This window comes from Oncorhynchus tshawytscha, linkage group LG05 (genome assembly GCF_018296145.1).
Source record: "Oncorhynchus tshawytscha isolate Ot180627B linkage group LG05, Otsh_v2.0, whole genome shotgun sequence".
NCBI classification, from domain to species: domain Eukaryota; kingdom Metazoa; phylum Chordata; class Actinopteri; order Salmoniformes; family Salmonidae; genus Oncorhynchus; species Oncorhynchus tshawytscha.
In genome coordinates, this window is record NC_056433.1 from 21477524 (window position 1) to 21498898 (window position 21375).

General features: G+C 44.6%; 1 protein-coding gene across 5 annotated transcripts in view; it reads left to right on the forward strand.

The window, feature by feature from the left end:
- The window catches only part of LOC112250145 (family with sequence similarity 184 member Ab), a 120832-nt gene that overhangs the window by 60969 nt on the left and 38488 nt on the right, over window positions 1–21375 (forward strand). For all 5 annotated transcript variants that reach the window (XM_042321681.1, XM_024420036.2, XM_024420038.2 and 2 more), the window contains 5 exons: window positions 2294–2416; window positions 2929–3090; window positions 4235–4356; window positions 15572–15722; window positions 18454–18666. In XM_042321681.1, coding sequence (XP_042177615.1) covers window positions 2294–2416; window positions 2929–3090; window positions 4235–4356; window positions 15572–15722; window positions 18454–18666 — 771 coding nt within the window. The remainder of the gene's footprint in view (window positions 1–2293; window positions 2417–2928; window positions 3091–4234; window positions 4357–15571; window positions 15723–18453; window positions 18667–21375) is intronic.

The window sequence follows — 21375 nt, forward strand, 5'->3', positions numbered from 1 at the left end:
TGAAGGATGACAGTGGCTTTCCTCATGGGCTTTGGAATGTGTGTACGTGCGTGGGTGTCTCTGACACACAATGACCCTGTTAATTCTTCATAGTCAACACATTTTCCACTGTTTCTCCTTCTTGTTTTAAATGGGAGGAAATGGAGGTAACAACCCCTCTTGTTCTTCCACCAGGATGCTATTTGAGCTCCGGAGTCTCATCGGCAGAGGAAGACTGTGATTACACCTGTCTGCACCTCACCAGCTGCTTTCAGGAACCTTATCTCAGGCAGACAAACGTTGGTCGATCCCGTGTGTGTGTGTGTGTGTGTGTGTGTGTGTGTGTGTGTGTGTGTGTGTGTGTGTGTGTGTGTGTGTGTGTGTGTGTGTGTGTGTGTGTGTGTGTGTGTGTGTGTGTGTGTGTGTGTGTGTGTGAGAGAAATTCTCTCTCTCAATCTATCATCTCTGCTCCTCGCTCTCTCAAATGGGAAAGGAGAGAGCGGCGAAAGGAGAGCATAATGAAATGGGTCTATGTTTGTGCGCGGTGAGTCATTGTAGTCGCAAAGAGCAGCTTGACAAGGCCATGTGGCGGCAGCTGACATCATATTTTGGGCCAAGTCCCCCAGGCTCTTCCTCTGTGTAAAGCAGAGAGTCATTTTGTCGTCAGCACCAAGGTGTGGGATGGACTTTTTAGTTTGGACACTGAGATGTGACTAGTCAAACTACCGTGGCCCGGCTGACAGACTTTGTGTGGCACACTAAACGTTTAGAAGCTTTGAAGAGTATACACTATTCAAGAAGCCTGGGAAATGGGGACTCAACGTCTTCACACACACATGCCTTAACTTGACACCCAGTGTAAAAAAGAAACATAGGGGAAGACTCTAACAAGATTAAATGCATAATGTCATACACTCTTGTTGGGATGGGATCACGAAACATAGATGAGCTCCTATTTGCATATGTGAGTGCAGAGAAGGATGAAAGCGCTAAACGATGTAGCCGTAACCTACCAGACACGCACCTACAGTGTGCAGCGCAGTACTCCGCCTTACTTAGTCCATCGCGCTGACCAGTCTTCTGCTCATATATAGACCTTTTGAGATTGCACTTTGAAGTGTCTGTTGTATATTCCATTTTGGGTCATTGGAAAGCATGAACCGAAGTTACAGAGAGAAAGGATCATGCTGCAGAGTGTCAATCCCCTTCTGTATCAGAGGAACCTTAATATTGGAGTGGACATGGTTCACATAGTAGTCTGTCTCTAGTCAGCTCAATGCATTTAGTGTTTATTTGGCAGTCATTGATTTAGCTCCAAGGTGTCCTTTCAGAGTTTATTTTATTTTACCTTTATTTAACTAGGCAAGTCAGTTAAGAACAAACTCTTAAGAGTAATATACTAGTCATAATGTTTTTATGAAAGTGGTCAAGACTTCTGTTTTCGTAGAAGATGTAGGCCTATATGAAGGGGTTTGAACAATGTCCTGTCCACAGTTGAATCAGCGCTGACGTTAAGAGATGCAGAACTGTTGAGAATTTCATGAGAAAATCATCTTTTTGGCATTTCCATGCCTGGTGCTAAAAATGCCACTCATTCCCTCCATCTCATTGGCCTGTCCCTGCTATGGTGATGTCTACTGATTTATATTGTCACTTTGGTGTCGTCTACTGGCACAAATATCCTGCAATGAGAGTGAAATGGTAGACTAGCGATCTATGCCATACGAGAAATGTCTGAAGGCTGCATTTGATCTGTGATATCGCACCGTCACAGTGAAAAATCTTTCCTCCCTGCAAATGGAATTCCATAATGTGACATGACTTTTATCAGTAAACACTGCATCATTTATTTGCTTTGCAGACATCCTTGTCTTGAGTGGCCTGACGTTGCTTAAATAATGAACTCACTCGTGTCATCTGTTTTCCCAGCAGGATATTAACCACCTGCCCAGGGGTACCACATTTAATGTGTCACTGGTGATTTAAACACACACACACAACCTCCTAAATATAACAGCTCTCAATACAAGCCCTCCTCCAAAGAGCTCCACTGAATCCATATTACCGGATTGTGTAACAACGATGCTGACAAAACTCTTTTTATTAGTGTATTCATGTGAATAATGCAAACTATTGTCCTTTCATGTACTATTCATTCCCTTTAAACTGGCATTGATTTTCCTCATTGATTTTCCTCTAAAAGCACAATTATTGCACCCATATCTATAAAGTATTTTCAATTCATAAAAAGCCTATAATATTGTAAGCCCTGTAATGGTTATTGTGCTGGTATTATTATGTGGTTTGTCTACAGGAAATGGAGCAGCAGTTTGAGAGGGAGAGGCTCTCATTGGTGGAGCAGAAGAACCATCTCAGACAACAACTGGACAGCCTGAGGGAGGAGCTCGCCGCCAAACTTGAACAAGCCAATCAGGAGGTCAGTCATGAGTCACTCTACCTATCAGATCTCTCCTCTTTCTCAATTCATTTTGACCATGTATTGTGGTCAGACACATAGAATTAGAATTACTGGTGCTAATTGGTGATCTTTGAATTTTGACGCTTTCGCAGAAAACAAACCAGGTTTGAAAGGAAAATAACAGCAGGAATGTATGTCTTGGCTCATTTGAAGTGCAGTTTCCCAACTCTACTGAAGGGAATGTCTAGGAGTTCATTACAGCTGGTTAAGATGTTAAGGCCTCTCTGAGCACTGAGATAGACTTCTAGAGAACAGCTGCTGATGTGTAGAGTGTGTCTTGACTCATTTCAAGTGCAGATTCCCAATTGTAATTTATTACAAAAGGGAATATATTTGACTCTACTTTATTACAGCTGTTTTTAAAGCCTGTCTGGGTACTGTGGTGTATGATAGACTTCTAGCCTTTATTCTTGTTCTGTGCTGAGTGTGGGTCTGCTCTCCCTCCCTCCCTGTCCCTCCCCTGTGTGCAGGTGCTGCGCCTGCAGGAGCTGGTGAAGGAGGGTGAGCAGGGCATGGGTTCAGCAGAGGGACACATCTCCAACCTGAAGGAGGCCCAGGACAAACTAGTGGAGGAGTTGGACGCTACCAGGGCCAGACTGAGAGAGACCAGCAACCTGCTGACCGCCCTGCAGGTGAGAGCACTGTTACAGCGCACACACATACACACACACACACAGGCAGACACACGCAAACACACACAAATAGATTTTTATGGGTCCTTGGTGGGTTTACCTCATCAGGGAGCCATTGGATTCTCCAACAGGCACCCTAATGATTTTCCTTCCTCATTCCCTCTTCTGACCAGGTATTTATTGATTATGTATTAAACTTTATTACCCCCATAAATAAGCTTATCTGTACTGAATAGCCTTGAGTCTATTCCCTTACTAAATCTATCACGTCCACCCGCTTTGTCCCAGATTCCAATTCTTCATATGCCAAGCAGGCTTTCCAGCAGATTTGTCCCAGATTCCAATTCTTCATATGCCAAGCAGGCTTTCCAGCAGCTTTGTCCCAGATTTCAATTCTTCCTATGCCAAGCAGGCTTTCCAGCAGATTTGTCCCAGATTCCAATTTTTCATATGCCAAGCAGGCTTTCCAGCAGATTTGTCCCAGATTCCAATTTTTCATATGCCAAGCAGGCTTTCCAGCAGCTTTGTCCCAGATTTCAATTCTTCATATGCCAAGCAGGCTTTCCAGCAGCTTTGTCCCAGATTTCAATTCTTCATATGCCAAGCAGGCTTTCCAGCAGCTTTGTCCCAGATTTCAATTCTTCATATGCCAAGCAGGCTTTCCAGCAGCTTTGTCCCAGATTTCAATTCTTTATATGCTAAGCAGGCTTTCCAGCAGCTTTGGGTTGACATACCTAATCAGGCTCAGATTGTAAATTTTGTTCTCATCTTTAAGGAGCCCATGTGGCATTGGCACTTCATTATGCCATTGACCTTCTGAGGCTCCCCTTTCTCCTCTTCCCTCTCTCTGGTCCTGCATAATGAAGCAGGCTGTAGTCTGAATGAATGTCAGGGGAAGTTTTGGAGCGGCATTGATGGTAGTAGGTCCAGGCTGTTTTTCCTCTCCTCTGACTGATCACACAGAGCACAGAGCGCCCATGTTCACACAGGCCCCTAAGATCCTCATTGGTAGTAATGTGTGTTGACTCCTGTCCATACAGGGTTAGATCTCATGCTCAATTGTGTTGTTTATCATGAGAGTTAATATCATGAACCCTTTCTCTCTTTATTAATGTCTTTCTGTCTTTCTCCTTCCCCGTCTCAGGGAGAGATGGAGGCCCAGAAGAAGCAGCACGAGGCTAAAGTCATCACTATTAAAGAGGACGAGAAGCTCAGGATGGACAAGATGGCACTGGAACTGGAGCTCAAGTGGACCGAGACGTTAAGGTGTGTGTGTGTGCGTACATGCATTTCTTGTTTTTGAGTCTGCCTTGGCCCTGGAGTTAATTTGGTTTAGATGTGCCAAGGATGGGGCTGGAGAAGTTAAGTGAAAGAGTGAATCCAGCTTCATACTAATAATACCAGTCCAGGGCTGGTCTCTCCCCAGCAGGAGGTCCTTCTCTCCCTGGCTCAGAGGATTATGAATGGACGGCTTCATTTAAAAAGAGCCAGTGCTGCAACACAGATTATGACCACTGAAAAGGCCATTGGAATTATCTTTAGAGGGCTCAGCGTCCACACAGATCATTAGAGTAATAATAACACTAATAATGCTGTACTTGTAAGTACTGTAGCTAGCTAGGTCACACATTGAGTTTGTGTGCAAGTGAAAGAGGAGGAGATGATGATGATGAGAAATTATACTACCCCAAAATATGGGCCTTCATTTTTCACAACATTTGTTCAGCCGCTGCCCTCGTCTACCTGTAAATGTGTTTTTCGTCTGAAGCAAAAGCGGTTGTTTACCAAGGGATTTGAGCCCGAGTGACAACAAGGCTATGACAAGCCACTGCTTATGAATTTCAAGTGTAAAAACATTTTGTTGGCACAATAAAGGGCCATTTGAATCTCAATGTCGACCACAGCGCATCAGGGACATGTGAATCACGGTGTGAACAGAACTGCAGCTCAGAGATGTGACACTGGAGATGAGGAGGAGGAGGAAGTTCATCCTAGCTCATCAGTCCAATTAGTGTCTCTCTCCCTTGCTGGGGTCAATAAATGTGTTAATACAGCATTAGGGATGCCTGATTACCAGGAAGGCTCTGCTACACATGGACTTCTACAATAACACCATCCAGATCAGCTCAAAGTTTCCTCCTGTCTTCCTCTTTATCTCGTGTACTGTAATTAGGTCTCATTTACCCTCCTCTCTCACAATGTTCATATTTCACAGTTGCATTCCCCTTCAGCTCTGTTTCATTTTGTAATTTGTAAGTTATGCATTTTACATGCTCTTTAGTTCTGACAGCATTTAGGGTTTTTATTAAGTGAGATAGTAATTAAAACTAAATTGAAGACTGCTTTTTCTCTAGTAAAGCATAATGCAAAACGCAACCCCCGGGGGTTCTGATTGTACTTCTGCCATGTCGAACTCGAGCCAACATGCCACTCAGGGAGAGAGAGGTGAAGGCAGAGGGAGAGATATTCCCATTTTCCTCCTCCCTCCTCTGTTCTAGGCCCTTCTCAGTAGGAGGAGGTGCTAAGGAGCACCTCTCTTTCATGTCCTGTGACGGACTGTCAGACACATCTCTCCTCCTGCTGGTGATGTGGAGCGAGATACAGCAGCAGAAATACCCACATTTAAAGCCTCATCTCTCTGTTTACCTTATGTAATGGTGGGCTTGAACATGAATGGCATTAGCAAGAGGGACAATGCAGATGGGCGGCACCACCCGACCGCACCGCAGCGTCTATGACAGCCGCCACGCACACCTGCACAGAGAACACATGGAGAATACACACACACACTCTGTGTCTGTGTATGTTCTGAGAGAGATAGTCCTTTAAGGTCCACCATTCCAGACGGCTAGAATAGAACAGGGAGCTTCGCTACTGTGTGTTTCATTGCGGTGATGTCAGAACTGGGTATAATGAACATCCACAGTCAGTTTCTATCAATTGAGATTTACCTCAGTCAAATGAAAGCTTTGTGAGAGATGCAGTTATTGGCGTTGGTGTGCCCCAGATGTGGGGGGAAGAAATGATATGGCTGTTTAGACAGTCAGTTGATGGAGTCACTGACGTAGCACACATCCCCGTAGACCCTGCAAGGCGGGGGAGCTCACAAGCTTTGTTGTTGGGTTAGGGTCCCCCTGGAGGTCAGGCCACCCAGAGAGCTAATGAACATGTCATAAGCCATGCATTTTTGGCGTGGAATTACAGGAAATTAGCTTGAAAACTGCAACAATGTCTCTCAGCCTCATGGCAAAATATGTAGAATTACAGGAAATTAGCTCAGGGATTCTTGAAAGTCAGGCTAATCCTTGTCCAGCAGGGAAACAACATTTTTATAGTTGAAAAAAAACAACATTTGTTGCATTATTTGAGCTTATGTATGTACATTTAGGGGAATTTTTATAAATTATAAATGTGGAGAATTTTCTAAATACTTTCAATACTAGTAATTTCATGTCGCCTCTATGCCTGGAAATTCCCTTGTCCTGTCACGATCGTCATAAGAAGCGGACCAAAGCGCAGCGTGGTGTGAATGCATCATTTTAATGGATGACGAAAACACGAAGTAAACTGAACAAAACAATAAATGAACAACGACCGTGAAGCTATATACGAAATGTGCTGACACAAGCAACTAACATAGACAATCACCCACAACCCACAATGACAAAACAGGCTACCTAAATATGGTTCCCAAAGAGACCATGACTAACACCTGCCTCTGATTGAGAACCATATCAGGCCAAACACAGAAACAGACAAACTAGACATCCAACATAGAATGCCCACTCAGATCACACCCTGACCAAACAAAACATATAAACATACAAATCAAACTATGGTCAGGGCGTGACAGTACCCCCCCAAAGGTGCGGACTCCGGCCGCAAAACCTGAACCTATAGGGGAGGGTCTGGGTGGGCATCTGTCCGCGGTGGCGGCTCAGGTGCTGGACGTGGACCCCACTCCACCATAGTCTTAGTCCGCTTCTGTGGCCCCCTAGGAACGGCGACCCTCGCCGCCAACCTAGGACTAGCAACCCTATTAAGGGGCCCCACTGGACTGAGGGGCAGCTCGGGACTGAGGGGCAGCTCGGGACTGAGGGGCAGCTCGGGACTGAGGGGCAGCTCGGGACTGAGGGGTAGCTCCTGGCTGGCTGGCGGCTCTGGCAGCTCCTGGCTGGCTGGCGGCTCTGGCAGCTCCTGGCTGGCTGGCGGCTGGCGGCTCTTGGCTGGCTGACGGCTCTGGCGGCTCAGGACAGACGGGAGGCTCTGGCGGCTCAGGACAGACGGGAGACTCTGGCGGCTCAGGACAGACGGGAGACTCTGGCGGCTCAGGACAGACGGGAGACTCTGGCGGCTCAGGACAGACGGGAGACTCTGGCGGCTCAGGACAGACGGGAGACTCTGGCGGCTCTGGACAGACGGGAGACTCTGGCGGCTCTGGACAGACGGGAGACTCTGGCGGCTCTGGACAGACGGGAGACTCTGGCGGCTCTGGACAGACGGGAGACTCTGGCGGCTCTGGACAGACGGGAGACTCTGGCGGCTCTGGACAGACGGGAGACTCTGGCGGCACTGGAGAGGAGGAAGCACCTGTAGGCAGAAGACAGAGACAGCCTGGTGCGGGGGGTTGCCACCGGAGGGCTGGTGCGTGGAGGTGGCACTGGATAGACCGGACCGTGCAGGCACACTGGAGCTCTTGAGCACCGAGCCTGCCCAACCTTACCTGGTTGCATGCTCCCGGTAGCCAGGCCAGTGCGGCGAGGTGGAATAGCCTGCACTGGGCTGTGCTGGCGAATCGGGGACACCATGCGTAAGGCTGATGCCATGTACGCCGGCCCGAGGAGACGCACTGGAGACCAGATGCGTAGAGCCGGCTTCATGGCACCTGGCTCGATGCTCACTCTAGCCCGGCCGATACGAGGAGCTGGAATGTACCGCACCGGGCTGTGCACCCGCACCGGGGACACAGTGCGCTCCACAGCATAACACGGTGCCTGCCCGGTCCATCTCGCTCTCCAGTAAGCATGGGGAGTTGGCGCAGGTCTCCTACCTGGCTTCGCCACACTCCCCGTGTGTCTCCCCCCAAGAAATTTTTGGGGCTGCCTCTCGGGCTTCCTACCGCGCCACTGTGCTGACTCCATTCGCCGGTATCCCTCCTCACACTGCTCCAGAGAATCCCAGGTGGGCTCCGGCACTCTCCCTGGGTCGACCGCCCACCTGTCAATCTCCTCCCAAGTAGTGACACAGTCCAGATCTCGCTCCCATGTCCAGAAATCCTGACATCACTGCTGCTGCTGCCCATTACCACGCCGCTTGGTCCTTTTGTGATGGGTGATTCTGTCACGATCGTCGTAAGAAGCGGACCAAAGCGCAGCGTGGTGTGAATGCATCATTTTAATGGATGACAAAAACACGAAGTAAACTGAACAAAACAATAAATGAACAACGACCGTGAAGCTATATACCAAATGTGCTGACACAAGCAACTAACATAGCCTGTTTTGTCATTGTGGGTGATTGTCTATCTAAATATGGTTCCCAATCAGAGACAACGACTAACACCTGCCTCTGATTGAGAACCATATCAGGCCAAACACAGAAACAGACAAACTAGACATCCAACATAGAATGCCCACTCAGATCACACCCTGACCAAACAAAACCTAAAAACATACAAAGCAAACTATGGTCAGGGCGTGACATGTCCAGAGCAAAGGATCCCAATTTCAAACTTTGAAAAAAACCTGCCAATAGTGGATATTAATTAGAGGTTGACCGATTTATGATTTTTCAACGGCGATACCGATTATTGGAGGACCAAAAAAAGCAGATACCGATTAATCGGCCATTTTTTACATTTAAAAAAAAACAAAAAAAATTACATTTTTTGTGTGTGAATTTAAGAAAAAATAAATAATATCTTTATATATTTTTTTTAAACAATTTTTTATAAATATATATTTGTAATAATGACAATTACAACAATACTGAATGAACACTTTTATTTTAACTTAATATAATACATCAATACAATAAATTTAGTCTCAAATAAATAATGAAACATGTTTAAATAATGCAAAAACAAAGTGTTGGAGAAGAAAGTAAAAGTGCAATATGTGCCATGTAAAAAAGCTAACGTTTAACTTCCTTGCTCAGAACATGAGAACATATGAAAGCTGGTGGTTCCTTTTAACATGAGTCTTCAATATTCCCAGGTAAGAAGTTTTAGGTTGTAGTTAGTTATTATAGGACTATTTCTCTCCATAACATTTGTATTTCATATACCTTTGACTATTGGATGTTCTAATAGGTACTTTAGTATTGCCAGCCTAATCTCGGGAGTTGATAGGCTTGAAGTCATAAACAGCTGCTGCCAAATGCAGTAAAGTGCTGTTTGAATGAATGCTTACGAGCCTGTTGCTGCCTGGGTCATTAATATGGTAAAAGCCGGAAACTATCATTTCGAAAACAAAATATTTATTCTTTCAGTGAAATGCGGAACCGTTCCGTATTTTATCTAACTGGTGGCATCCATAAGTCTAAATATTGCTGTTACATTGCACAACCTTCAATGTTATGTCATAATTGCGTACATTTTGGCAAATTAGTTCGCAACTAGCCAGGCGGCCCAAATTGTTGCCTATACCCTGACTCTGCATGCAATGAACACAAGAGAAGTGACACAATTTCCCTAGTTTAATATTACCTGCTAACATGAATTTCTTTTAACTAAATATGCAGGTTTAAAAATATATACTTCTGTGTATTGATTTTAAGAAAGGCATTGATGTTCATGGTTAGGTACAGTGGGGCAAAAAAGTATTTAGTCAACCACCAATTGTGCAAGTTCTCCCACTTAAAAAGATGAGAGAGGCCTGTAATTTTCATCATAGGTACACTTCAACTATGACAGACAAAATGAGAAAGAAAATCACATTGTAGGATTTTTAATGAATTTATTTGCAAATTATGGTGGAAAATAAGTATTTGGTCAATAACAAAAGTTTATCTCAATACTTTGTTATATACCCTTTGTTGGCAATGACAGAGGTCAAACATTTTCTGTAAGTCTTCAAGGTTTTCACACACTGTTGCTGGTATTTTGGCCCATTCCTCCATGCCAACCAATGGTTTTCACAGCATTTCTCTGTTATTTTGAGATTAGCTAAAGCTGCAGTATGAGGGGAGAGATGGTCTACAATGCTGTTCATATCAATATTTTATATTTTGATCTTTCTGAAGTGATATTTTGCTGAAAAGGCCAGCATGAGGGACAAGTAGCTATCCACAATGAGATGCTTTTTGACAAAAGTCACCCAACCTTGTAAGTTACCTAGGTATAATCAATCAATCAAATGTATTTATGACGCCCTTTTTACATCAGATGATGTCACAAAGTGCTTATACAGAAACCCAGTCTAAAACCCCAAACAGCAAGCAATGCAGATGTAGAAGCACTGTGGCTAGGAAAAATGTCTTAGAAAGGCAGGAACCTAGTGAAAAACCTAGAGAGGAACCAGGCTCTGAGGGGTGGCCAGTCCTTTTCTGACTGTACCAAGTGGAGATTATAAGAGTACATGGCCATTAAGACAGATCAAACGTTCATAGATTACCAGCACCTCAGGAGTAAATGTCAGTTGGCTTTTCATAGCTGAGCATTCAAAGGCTGAGACAGCAGGTGCAGTAGAGGGGGGGAGAGAGAGGGATGAAAACAGCTGGTCCGGGACAAGGTAGCATGTTCGGTGAACAGGTCAGTGTGTATAACTAACAGGTCATGGTGTATAACTAACTAGCTAGCAACTAACTAGTTCAATTTCTCTCATGATTATAAAGGTTGATGATGCTGAATGAACATGGTAGCCTCGCTGCGAGCTCCTAGAAAACTTTGCAGGTTTCTACTTTTTCTAGTGTGTTCTCTCATTTTCTTGCTCTGTTTGTTTAATGCATTACTTCATACACCCAGGTAGAACTATTGGAATATGAATTGCTTGGTACTCACCATCCACCCGATCTTCCCGAATTCCCAGAGACAGCGGAAACAATGTTCTAGCCTCGTCAGTGAGGCACCGGGTAGCCTGGGAGTCCTACCGGATAGAAGAAAACAAAGACGCTGATGGATAGGCAGACGTGGAGGGGTCTTAGTGCGATTGAGACGCCGGGCGACCCGTCCTCCATTACATTGTATACTACTCATTAGTGAATTAGCTTGACAAACTCAGAACGAGGATCTCCTTCCAGACGGACATCAGATTCTGCAACATACTTTTGCAACAGTTTTTCTGAGACTTGGCTTTCCTCCGACATTCAAATGGATCAACCAGCGAGTTTTACAGTTCATCGAGCAGATAGGAAGTGGGCTCTCTCTGGCAAGAACAAAGGCGGTGGTGTCTGCTTCATGACCAGTAACAAGTATTGTGATTGGCGCAATGTACAGGAACTTCAAAGGTTCTGCTCTCCAGACTTCGAATAGTTGGTCATCAAATGTTGCTCTTTTTATCTTCCCGAGAGAGTTCTCGGGGATTATCACCATGGCTGTGCACATCCTGCCCCAAGCAGACACCAATCGCTCTGCTCTGTTCCCAAGGATGTGGACTCGGAACACCTCCAGAGCTCCGACAGCCAGCGGCGTGCTGGAAATGTTCAGCAAATACAGGACATAATGTTGAGCTGTTAAAACTTCATAAGGCTAGGGGCCCCGCTAGCGGGACAACTTCCAGTGAAACTGGAGGGCGCACAATTCAAATAAATAATAATTTAAATTATGGATATTAAACATTTAGGAACATACAAGTGTCATTTTTAAGCTTAAATTCTTGTTAATCTAACCGCACTGTCCGATTTACAATAGGCTTTACAGCGAAAGCATGCCATGCGATTGTTTGAGGACGGCGATCCACATCAAAATATTTTTCCACCAGCACAGGTTTCATAAATTCACAAATAGCGATTTAAAGATTCACTTACTTTTTGAAAATCTTCCTCTGATTTGTCATCCAAAGGGTCCCAGCTACAACTTGTAGTGTCGTTTTGTTAGATGAAAATCCGTCCTTATATCCTAAAAAGTCTGTTTAGTTGGCGCCATCGATTTGAGTAATCCACTCCGTTCAACATGCAGAGAAAGGAATCTAAAAAGCTAACGCTAAATTTTGTTAAAACAAGTCAAAATACGTTTCTATGTAATCCTCAGATACCCTAAATGTAATTAAACTGTAATATTTCATACGGAAAGAAGTATGTTCAATAGGAAAATAATATTAGCAGGTGCGTGTCCTCTTCGTCGTGTGCGCGTAGACTGATTTCCAAGTCTGTATCCCAATACTAAAACTCATAATTCTTCCTCGTTTGGGAAGAAACAAGCCTGAAACCTTGAACCAAGATTACTGACATCCAGTAGAAGCCATAGGTATTGCATACTGGGAGCTAGATTGAATTATTTCCCTATACATTTCAATGGTACCAATTATATGCATATCCTGGCTTCAGGGCCTGAGCAACAGACAGTTTACTTTGGGCACGTCAGTCAGGCGGAAATGGAGTAAAATAGACCCTGTCCTGAAGTTAAACCTCTTAGAGACCCTCTGTGTCCCAGGCGCATGCATTAACATCTTCGCTGTTAGTCACCCCCCCGTCTCTCTCCTCTCTAATGTTCACTGTTAGTCGGCCCCCGTCTCTCTTCTCTCTAATGTTCACTGTTAGTCGGCCCCCGTCTCTCTCCTCTCTAATGTTCACTGTTAGTCGGCCCCTCTCATGTCTCTCTCCTTCTCTAATGTTCACTGTTAGTCGGCCCTTCTCTCTAATGTTCACTGTTAGTCACCCCCATCTCTCTTCTCTCTAATGTTCACTGTTAGTCGGCCCCCGTCTCTCTCTCCTCTCTAATGTTCACTGTTAGTCGGCCCCCTCTCTCCTCTCTAATGTCTCTCTCTCTCTCTATGTTCACTGTTAGTCGGCTCCCGTCTTCTCTCTAATGTTCACTGTTAGTCGGCCCCCGTCTCTCTCCTCTCTCTAATGTTCACTGTTAGTCACCCCCCATCTCTCTCTCTCTCTAATGTTCACTGTTAGTCGGCCCCCGTCTCTCTCCTCTCTAATGTTCACTGTTAGTCGGCCCCCTCTCTAATGTTCTGTTAGTCTCTCCTCTCTCTAATGTTCACTGTTAGTCGGCCCCCGTCTCTCTTCTCTCTAATGTTCACTGTTAGTCGGCCCCCGTCTCTCTTCTCTCATGTTCACTGTTAGTCGTCTCTCTTCTCTCTCATGTTCACTGTTAGTCGTCTCTCTCCTCTCTAATGTTCACTGTTAGTCAGGCCCCCGTCTCTCTTCTCTCAATGTTCACTGTTAGTCGTCTCTCTTCTCTCTAATGTTCACTGTTAGTCGGCCCCCGTCTCTCTTCTCTCTAATGTTTACTGTTAGTCGGCCCCCGTCTCCTCTCTAATGTTCACTGTTAGTCTCTCCTCTCTAATGTTCACTGTTAGTCAGCCCCCGTCTCTCTTCTCTCTAATGTTCACTGTTAGTCGTCTCTCTTCTCTCTAATGTTCACTGTTAGTCACCCCCCATCTCTCTTCTCTCTAATGTTCACTGTTAGTCGGCCCCCGTCTCTCTCCTCTCTAATGTTCACTGTTAGTCGGCTCTCTTCTCTCTAATGTTCACTGTTAGTCGGCCCCCGTCTCTCTTCTCTCTAATGTTCACTGTTAGTCGGCCCCGTCTCTCTCCTCTCTAATGTTCACTGTTAGTTGGCCCCTGTCTCTCTCTTCTCTCTAATGTTCACTGTTAGTCGGCCCTAATGTTCACTGTTAGTCACCCCCCATCTCTCTCTCTCTCTAATGTTTACTGTTAGTCGCCCCGTCTCTCTCTTCTCTCTAATGTTCACTGTTAGTCAGCCCCCCCGTCTCTCTCTCTCTCTCTAATGTTCACTGTTAGTCAGCCCCCGTCTCTCTTCTCTCTAATGTTTACTGTTTTACTGTTAGTCAGCCCCCGTCTCTCTTCTCTCTAATGTTCACTGTTAGTCGGCCCCTCTCTAATGTCTCTCTCCTCTCTAATGTTCACTGTTAGTCAGCTCCCGTCTCTCTTCTCTCTAATGTTTACTGTTAGTCAGCTCCCGTCTCTCTCCTCTCTAATGTTCACTGTTAGTCAGCCCCCGTCTCTCTTCTCTCTAATGTTCACTGTTAGTCACTGTTAGTCCCCGTCTCTCTTCTCTCTAATGTTCACTGTTAGTCAGCTCCCGTCTCTCTTCTCTCTAATGTTTACTGTTACTGTTAATGTTCACTGTTAGTCAGCTCCCCGTCTCTCTTCTCTCTAATGTTCACTGTTAGTCAGCTGTTAGTCCCCCGTCTCTCTTCTCTCTAATGTTCACTGTTAGTCAGCTCCCGCCCCTCTCTAATGTCTCTCTCTCTCTAATGTTCACTGTTAGTCAGCCCCGTCTCTCTTCTCTCTAATGTTCACTGTTAGTTGACCCCCCGTCTCTCTTCTCTCTAATGTTCACTGTTAGTCAGCCCCCGTCTCTCTTCTCTCTAATGTTCTGTTAATCAGTTTCACTGTTAGTCAGCTCCCCGCTCTCTTCTCTCTAATGTTCACTGTTAGTCAGCCCCCGTCTCTCTTCTCTCTAATGTTCACTGTTAGTCAGCCCCGTCTCTCTTCTCTCTAATGTTCACTGTTAGTCGCTCCCCGTCTCTCTCTCTCTAATGTTCACTGTTAGTCGGCCCCCGTCTCTCTCCTCTCTAATGTTCACTGTTAGTCGGCCCCCGTCTCTCTCCTCTCTAATGTTCACTGTTAGTCAGCCCCCGTCTCTCTTCTCTCTAATGTTCACTGTTAGTCGGCCCCTCTTCTCTCTAATGTCACTGTTAGTCTCTCTCTCTAATGTTCACTGTTAGTCGGCCCCCGTCTCTCTTCTCTCTTATGTTCACTGTTAGTCGGCCCCCGTCTCTCTTCTCTCTTATGTTCACTGTTAGTCAGCCCCCGTCTCTCTTCTCTCTAATGTTCACTGTACACACAGTGTGCTCTGGAGATGAGTGCAAATGGATTATGCTTATTAAATATGCACGTAGTGGCAGATTTTTCTCTATTTTCTTTTTGCTGCTAACAAATGTCTTGGCTGTGCTGCGTCGCTCATTCCAATGAGAAGTGGAGTTTGTGAAAGGGTCTTAAAACATGCCACAGATGAAATATTTACAGAGGGGGCTTTTCAAGCATGTGCTCTTGCACACATGACTAGCATGATGTTCACCGGAATACGTCAACCTCACGTTACTGTAAACAGACCGTTGTTCTATATGATTTACAGCAGCTTCACTTTTTAGGAATATATTACTACTATATTACTACTCCATTAAGTTATTTCCAGAAGGTTTTGCTTTCAGAGTCAAACTGACATTATTTTGATCTGCTGAGCCCTGGATAGTCATCATTATCTTGTGTTTATTTAATTTAATGGAAATTGTATGCATTTGGTGTGTGTGTGTGTGTGTGTGTGTGTGTGTGTGTGTGTCCACAGACAGGAGTGTAAGAAGCTGCGTGAGGAGCTAAGGGAGGATCATGAGGATGACAAGAGGGCAGCCCTCATCCAGCTGGCCCAGAACAAGGAGCAGGAGCTGGGCAGTGCCCGCGAGAGCTGGCAGAGGAAGGTGGAGGACCTACTGGAGCAGGTAAGAGACAGTCCACCCTCACCCTGCTGCACCAACTGGGTGTTGTGATATACACACTGGGCTGGGCTCCTGGTTAACTGGACAGTAAGAGGACTCTATCATTTCTACATCTGTCCACTATTATCATCAGTGCTAAGGTTTGGCTGAGATTTCTATAGGGATTTAATATACCTTAAGGTCAATAACATAGGTCGTAAATGTTCGCCACTTAACCCATCACCACATGAAACATCCATTTGGAAGTGTATGTCATACAATATTAAATCATCCACTTCCTTAATGTCCATGAATAGGCGAGTGGAGAGTGCTCAGGGCCTCGCCCTATGCAGGTAGCCATCACAATGAAAGACTGCTGAGGAACCTGTGCTGTTACCTTAGCTGTAACTCCCACTGCAGTTATAGCCTGCACTGTCACTGACACAAAAGAGGAGAGACTGTAGTGTATGAAGACACAACATGGTGAGTTTGAGGTTGTCATTTTAACCCCCTCTATTGGATATCTATTCAAATGATTGCATTTTAAATCTTCCCAAACTGGCACTGGCAGCCCTGTGAAGGGGACTGAATGGACTTATGTTTTTTTGAAGTTTTTACAAATTAATAAAAAATCTAAACCTGAAGTGTCTTGAGTCAATAAGTATTCATCCCCTTTGTTATGGCAAGCCTAACTATGTTTAGGAGTACAACTGTGCTTAACAAGTCTCACTCTGTGTGCAATAATAGTGTTTAACATGATTTTGAATGAGTACCTCATCTCCGTATCCCGCACATACAATTATCTATAAGTTCCCTCAGTCGAGCAGTGAATTTCGAACACAGATTCAACCTCAAAGACCAGAGAGGTTTTCCAATGCCTCGCAAAGAAGGGCACCTATTGTTAAATGGGTAAAAACATTTTTTTTTTAAAGCAGACATTGAATATCCATTTGAGCAAGCTATTAATTACACTTTGGATTCTGTATCAATACACCATGTCACTACAAAGATACAGGTGCCCTTCCTACCTCAGTTGCCGGGGAGAAAGGAAACCGCTCAGGGATTTCACCATGAGGCCAATGGAACATTTAAAACAGTTACAGAGATTATAGGAGAAAACTGAGGGTGGATCAGCAACATTGTAGTTTGTTACTCCACAATACTAACCTTATTGACAGAGTGAAAAGAAGGAAGCCTGTACAGAATAAAAATAATCCAAAGCATGCAACCTGTTTGCAATAAGGCACTAAAGTAAAACTGCCAAAAATGAGGCAAAGAAATTAACTTTATGTCCTGAATTCAAAGCTTATGTTTTGGTCAAATCCAACAGAACACATCATTGATTACCACTGATTATTTTCAAGCATGGTGGTGGCTGCATCATGTTATGGGTATGCTTGTCATCAGCAAGGATTAGGGAGGTTTTTTTTATTATAAAAAGAAACGGAATAGAGCTAAGCACAGGCAAAATCGTATAGGAAAACCTGGGTTCACTCTTGGCATGAAGCTGGTTGAGAGAATGCCAAGAGTGTGCAAAGCTGTCATCAAGTCTCCGGCTTGATGCTGTTTGCGCTCAGGTCCCAATGGAAGGCATAAAGTAACCTCTTATCCCTCTTCACAAGGAGTTGTGATTTTATCAGGGATGACGAGGGGTGCCATTTAGATAGCAGTCAAACATTTTGCCCAGCAGGAGATGACTTTGATAATGACTCTGGGCACACCAGTGAGTGAGCATTACAGCCTTACAGGCGCTGTATGTCACCTCTTGTTCACTCCAAGGCAGTGTGGGTATTGATTCTATGGGAGGTGTGAATGTCTTCTGTCAATGGCCCGACTTTGCACTGTCAACAGCAACCCACGGCTTGATCACCACTAAAACCCACTAGTCCCTCTCTGACATGAACCCACAGACACGTCCACTGACTCCACTTAGATCACTGCAGCCTGTCTGCCACATGCCCACCGTATCACTGTGTCCTCTGCTGCCCAGAGGCAAACTAATACACTCACTGCATTATAACAGTTTGTCTTTGATCTGCCTCTGGCTTGATAATGTACTATGCACTTCGTACGGTTTGTTGTCCAAATGTTTCATTACGCAGATGCTGGAAATCAATGCATGTGGGGAGAAGGAGGGCATTCAGACAGAGATTCCATTCTCAAAGGCTTTGCTCCAGATTCTTCCTGGTAGCTAGCAGCAGAGTCAGGGTGACTTATGGAGGTGTCACCATCGTGGTTCTCTTCTTCCCATAAACTCCTCTCTTGCTCTGGGCCCAGTCAGTCTCATTATTCACAGTAATAATACTAAGTACTAATGAAGCCATGGCTGATTCATGTGGGATGACTGAGCTGTCATGTTGATCACACGTACAATACAGTACTGATTGGACGTCACCGAAGGTTGCAAAGCAGCCAAAGTTGCTCCAGGCCTACCATTTTGAAAGAACGATTTTGAGGGCGTAATGGAAAATGTCATTTTGTTGCACCCTTTAACAAAAATGTAATGTTGTGTTGCTTCAGGTCATAACATAACTAAAAATTGATAACAACAAAAACAGATAACAAAGTAGGCATATGTTAATGAAGTATACAGACAAACAGCTATCTGTAAGAGAGATACTAATAACACACAGACAATCTAATCTAATTTCTGTTCTTCTCTATTCCCTCTCTTTCTCTCTCTCCCATCACTTTATCTCTCTCTCGTCCTTCTCTCTCTCGCTCTCTCTCCCTTTACTTCCCTCCCGCTCATCAGATCTCGTTGCTGAAGCAGAGTCTGGAGATGCAGTTGTCTCAGTCGCAGAGCTCCCTGCAGCAGCTCCAGGCCCAGTTCAGCCAGGAGCGGGAGCACTTGAGCCAGCAGCTCCAGGAGCTGCAGCTGGAACACCAGCGCAGGGAGCACAGCCTACAGGAGGCCCACTGCTGCGCCATGCAGGACCTGGAGGAGACCCGCCAGCACGACCTCAAGGTGAGGCCCCTACCGGTCTGTCTACAAAGTCTCCGGTCATAGTAAATGTCCTGACCATCAGACCAACCCGATCACCACCAAGCCCAACCCCTTCTGTCTACTGGGGGATCTAGCCATGACATTCCCTATGTCCCTGTGACATCACTACCTCTTATCTGTATCATTTGTACTTTATGCCCATTGACATGCACATTGCGACTCTGCTCTACAGGGTGCCCAACCCTCTTCCCTTTTACATATGAACTCTTTCAGCTTACAAGTGGATAGAATCACTGCCAGTGTGAAAGCTCCCATCTGGTGACTTTAGAGTACTAGATTAGATATGAGGCATTATGGGCCAGTATAGGCTCTGATGTGTCAGTAAGACTGGATATCAGTCAGGTACACAGAATGAGGAGAGACAGTGAAGATTTACTGGTGACATGGCCAAATTAAGTTTTACAACAGTGAGTCCATCAACATTACCAGAGACGTGAAGGGGTTGACTCCTGAGCGGATCAGTGATTTGGACCTGACCCTGATTGCTGTCTGGGACACACACTATTTTTCAATTCTTCACCCTTCAAAACGAAAAGGCTACATCAGCATAGTATTTGATGGAATTATGATGCAACACATCTAATATTGTCCCAGGGTGTTAAATATGAGTAATGTGGTGCAGTAATGTAATATTATGGGAATGTTTTGGGAATCTGGCGTGGCATCTGTGTAATAGTAATTCAGATGGTGATGAGTTTTTTTGTCAGCACAGCCGGGGGAAATACACTTGGGTCCATAAGCCAGTAACTTCATGCTCAGAGCCAACTCTTTTAAAATCAGCCCCTCTGCTCATAGAGCTCTTTATAGGACATGAGAGTCATGTAGCAAGATGGAGCTATATCGATCAGCACGGGTCATGAATGTACTTCTATGGGTTCATGCTTGAAAGGCAGATTGTCAGTCAGGCTCATGCATGGGTTAACTGTGTAGGTCTTTGTCAGGAAGATGATTGGCTCTGTTAATTTATTCACTGGTGTTTACTAAGTAAATGCATCTGGGTGCAGGGTTCACTGTGGCAGAGTGAACAAGCTGCATTTCCTCCTCGCAAAACAATTAATACTGGATAGCCAAAGAGCGGGTACCATTTTGTCGCAGAACAGATATGCCCAGCTCTCCGTCTTTACATATAAGACTTACTGACTGTACCCTAAAACACTGACATTTCAGTACTGATCTGGGCATTTCATAATCAAGGTTGAAGTATGAATCAGAACTTATTTATCAATCCAGAAAATACCCAGTACGTGAAAATAGACTTCTGAAAAATATAACGACATTCACATTTTCAAACACTGAATCTTTTCTTTCCAAAGAAAAGGGAACAAATGTGTTTTTCTGCACTCAACACTCCACAATACAGTCAAGGCCGTTTTGAAATGCATTTAACCTTACTCAGAGGCTTCGTTTGAGATTCTAAAACCCTCGGTTGAAGTTTATGTTAAGGGGTCATGCAGGCGTTATGCAAAGCTGACACATTGTCCCTGAGCATTCTGTCTCACCTCTCCAGCCACAGATTGGATTAGAAGTAGAAGACCTATGAGTCATCGGTGATTGAATGGGACGAGAAGTCTTTCATGTCTGCTAATGAAAGAACATAGCTCAAAAACCTCCCCTAGGAACACATTTATCTCAATAGCTGTTCTCTCTTTAAAAAGATGCTAGTTTGACTCAATGTTGTTTCTTATAACCTTTTGCGGGGATAAATGTATTTGGGTTTAGTTTGTTCTAGACATGTTTTATGAGGAGAAAGTCATTTAGAGTGTAGTAAAGCAAACAGAACTGTCTTGTTTGAGGCATTAGGGACAAATTCAGTTTCTCCTTGCCTGCAGGAGGAACACACATCCCCTGATTGTATCTATTTGCATCACAAACTCTGTTATTGTTATACAATAACTAATAAAATGCTAATTTTAACATCCAATCTAGATCTCTACTTTTTCACAGTAAAACATTTCCTGTAAATCCCCTAGTTCTAGGTATGAACACACAATACGGTGTCTCTTGGGATTCTCGCAAACTATCGTTTTTTTCTCCGTTCAATCTTATTTTTCATTTGTGCACAGGCTGCAGACAGTATCAACTGCATGAATGAGACTGCGCACAGACCTAACAGACCCAGGGCTTTGGACCTGAGAGAAAATATATAGATCATTTACTAGCCTTGTCCCATACCATTGTCAACCAATACATGAACAAACACACTTAGGAATTAGCTAAAACACAAACACGACCCAAGGACCACCAGCCTAACAATTAACATCTAGATACTACACTACATAGACTCTGACAAATAGGCATTCAAATAAGCCTTGTTACTGAGATACCAACATAGCCATTCCCTCTAACTCCCATGTTTCTACAGTACATGGTTTGATATGGAACTTTGTTTGTGTGCGATGGGAGACTTTAGCTTGTTATCTATTCTAAAAGGGCTGCTGTCGCTATGGGGTTCTTCCCCCACTGAGGTTAGGAACATTGCTTTCTACTGAACTCTCCCAGCAGTAGCCTATTAGAGGCCTTGCTGCCTAGCCACAGAATGTCCCCCCTGACGGCCATTAGAATGATACTGACATGACCTAACCTTTTACTTCTCCACAAGGACACTGTGCCGACACACACACAGTGATGTGGCTCAACCACTAACTGTTGGATACAGTATTCAACAAACAT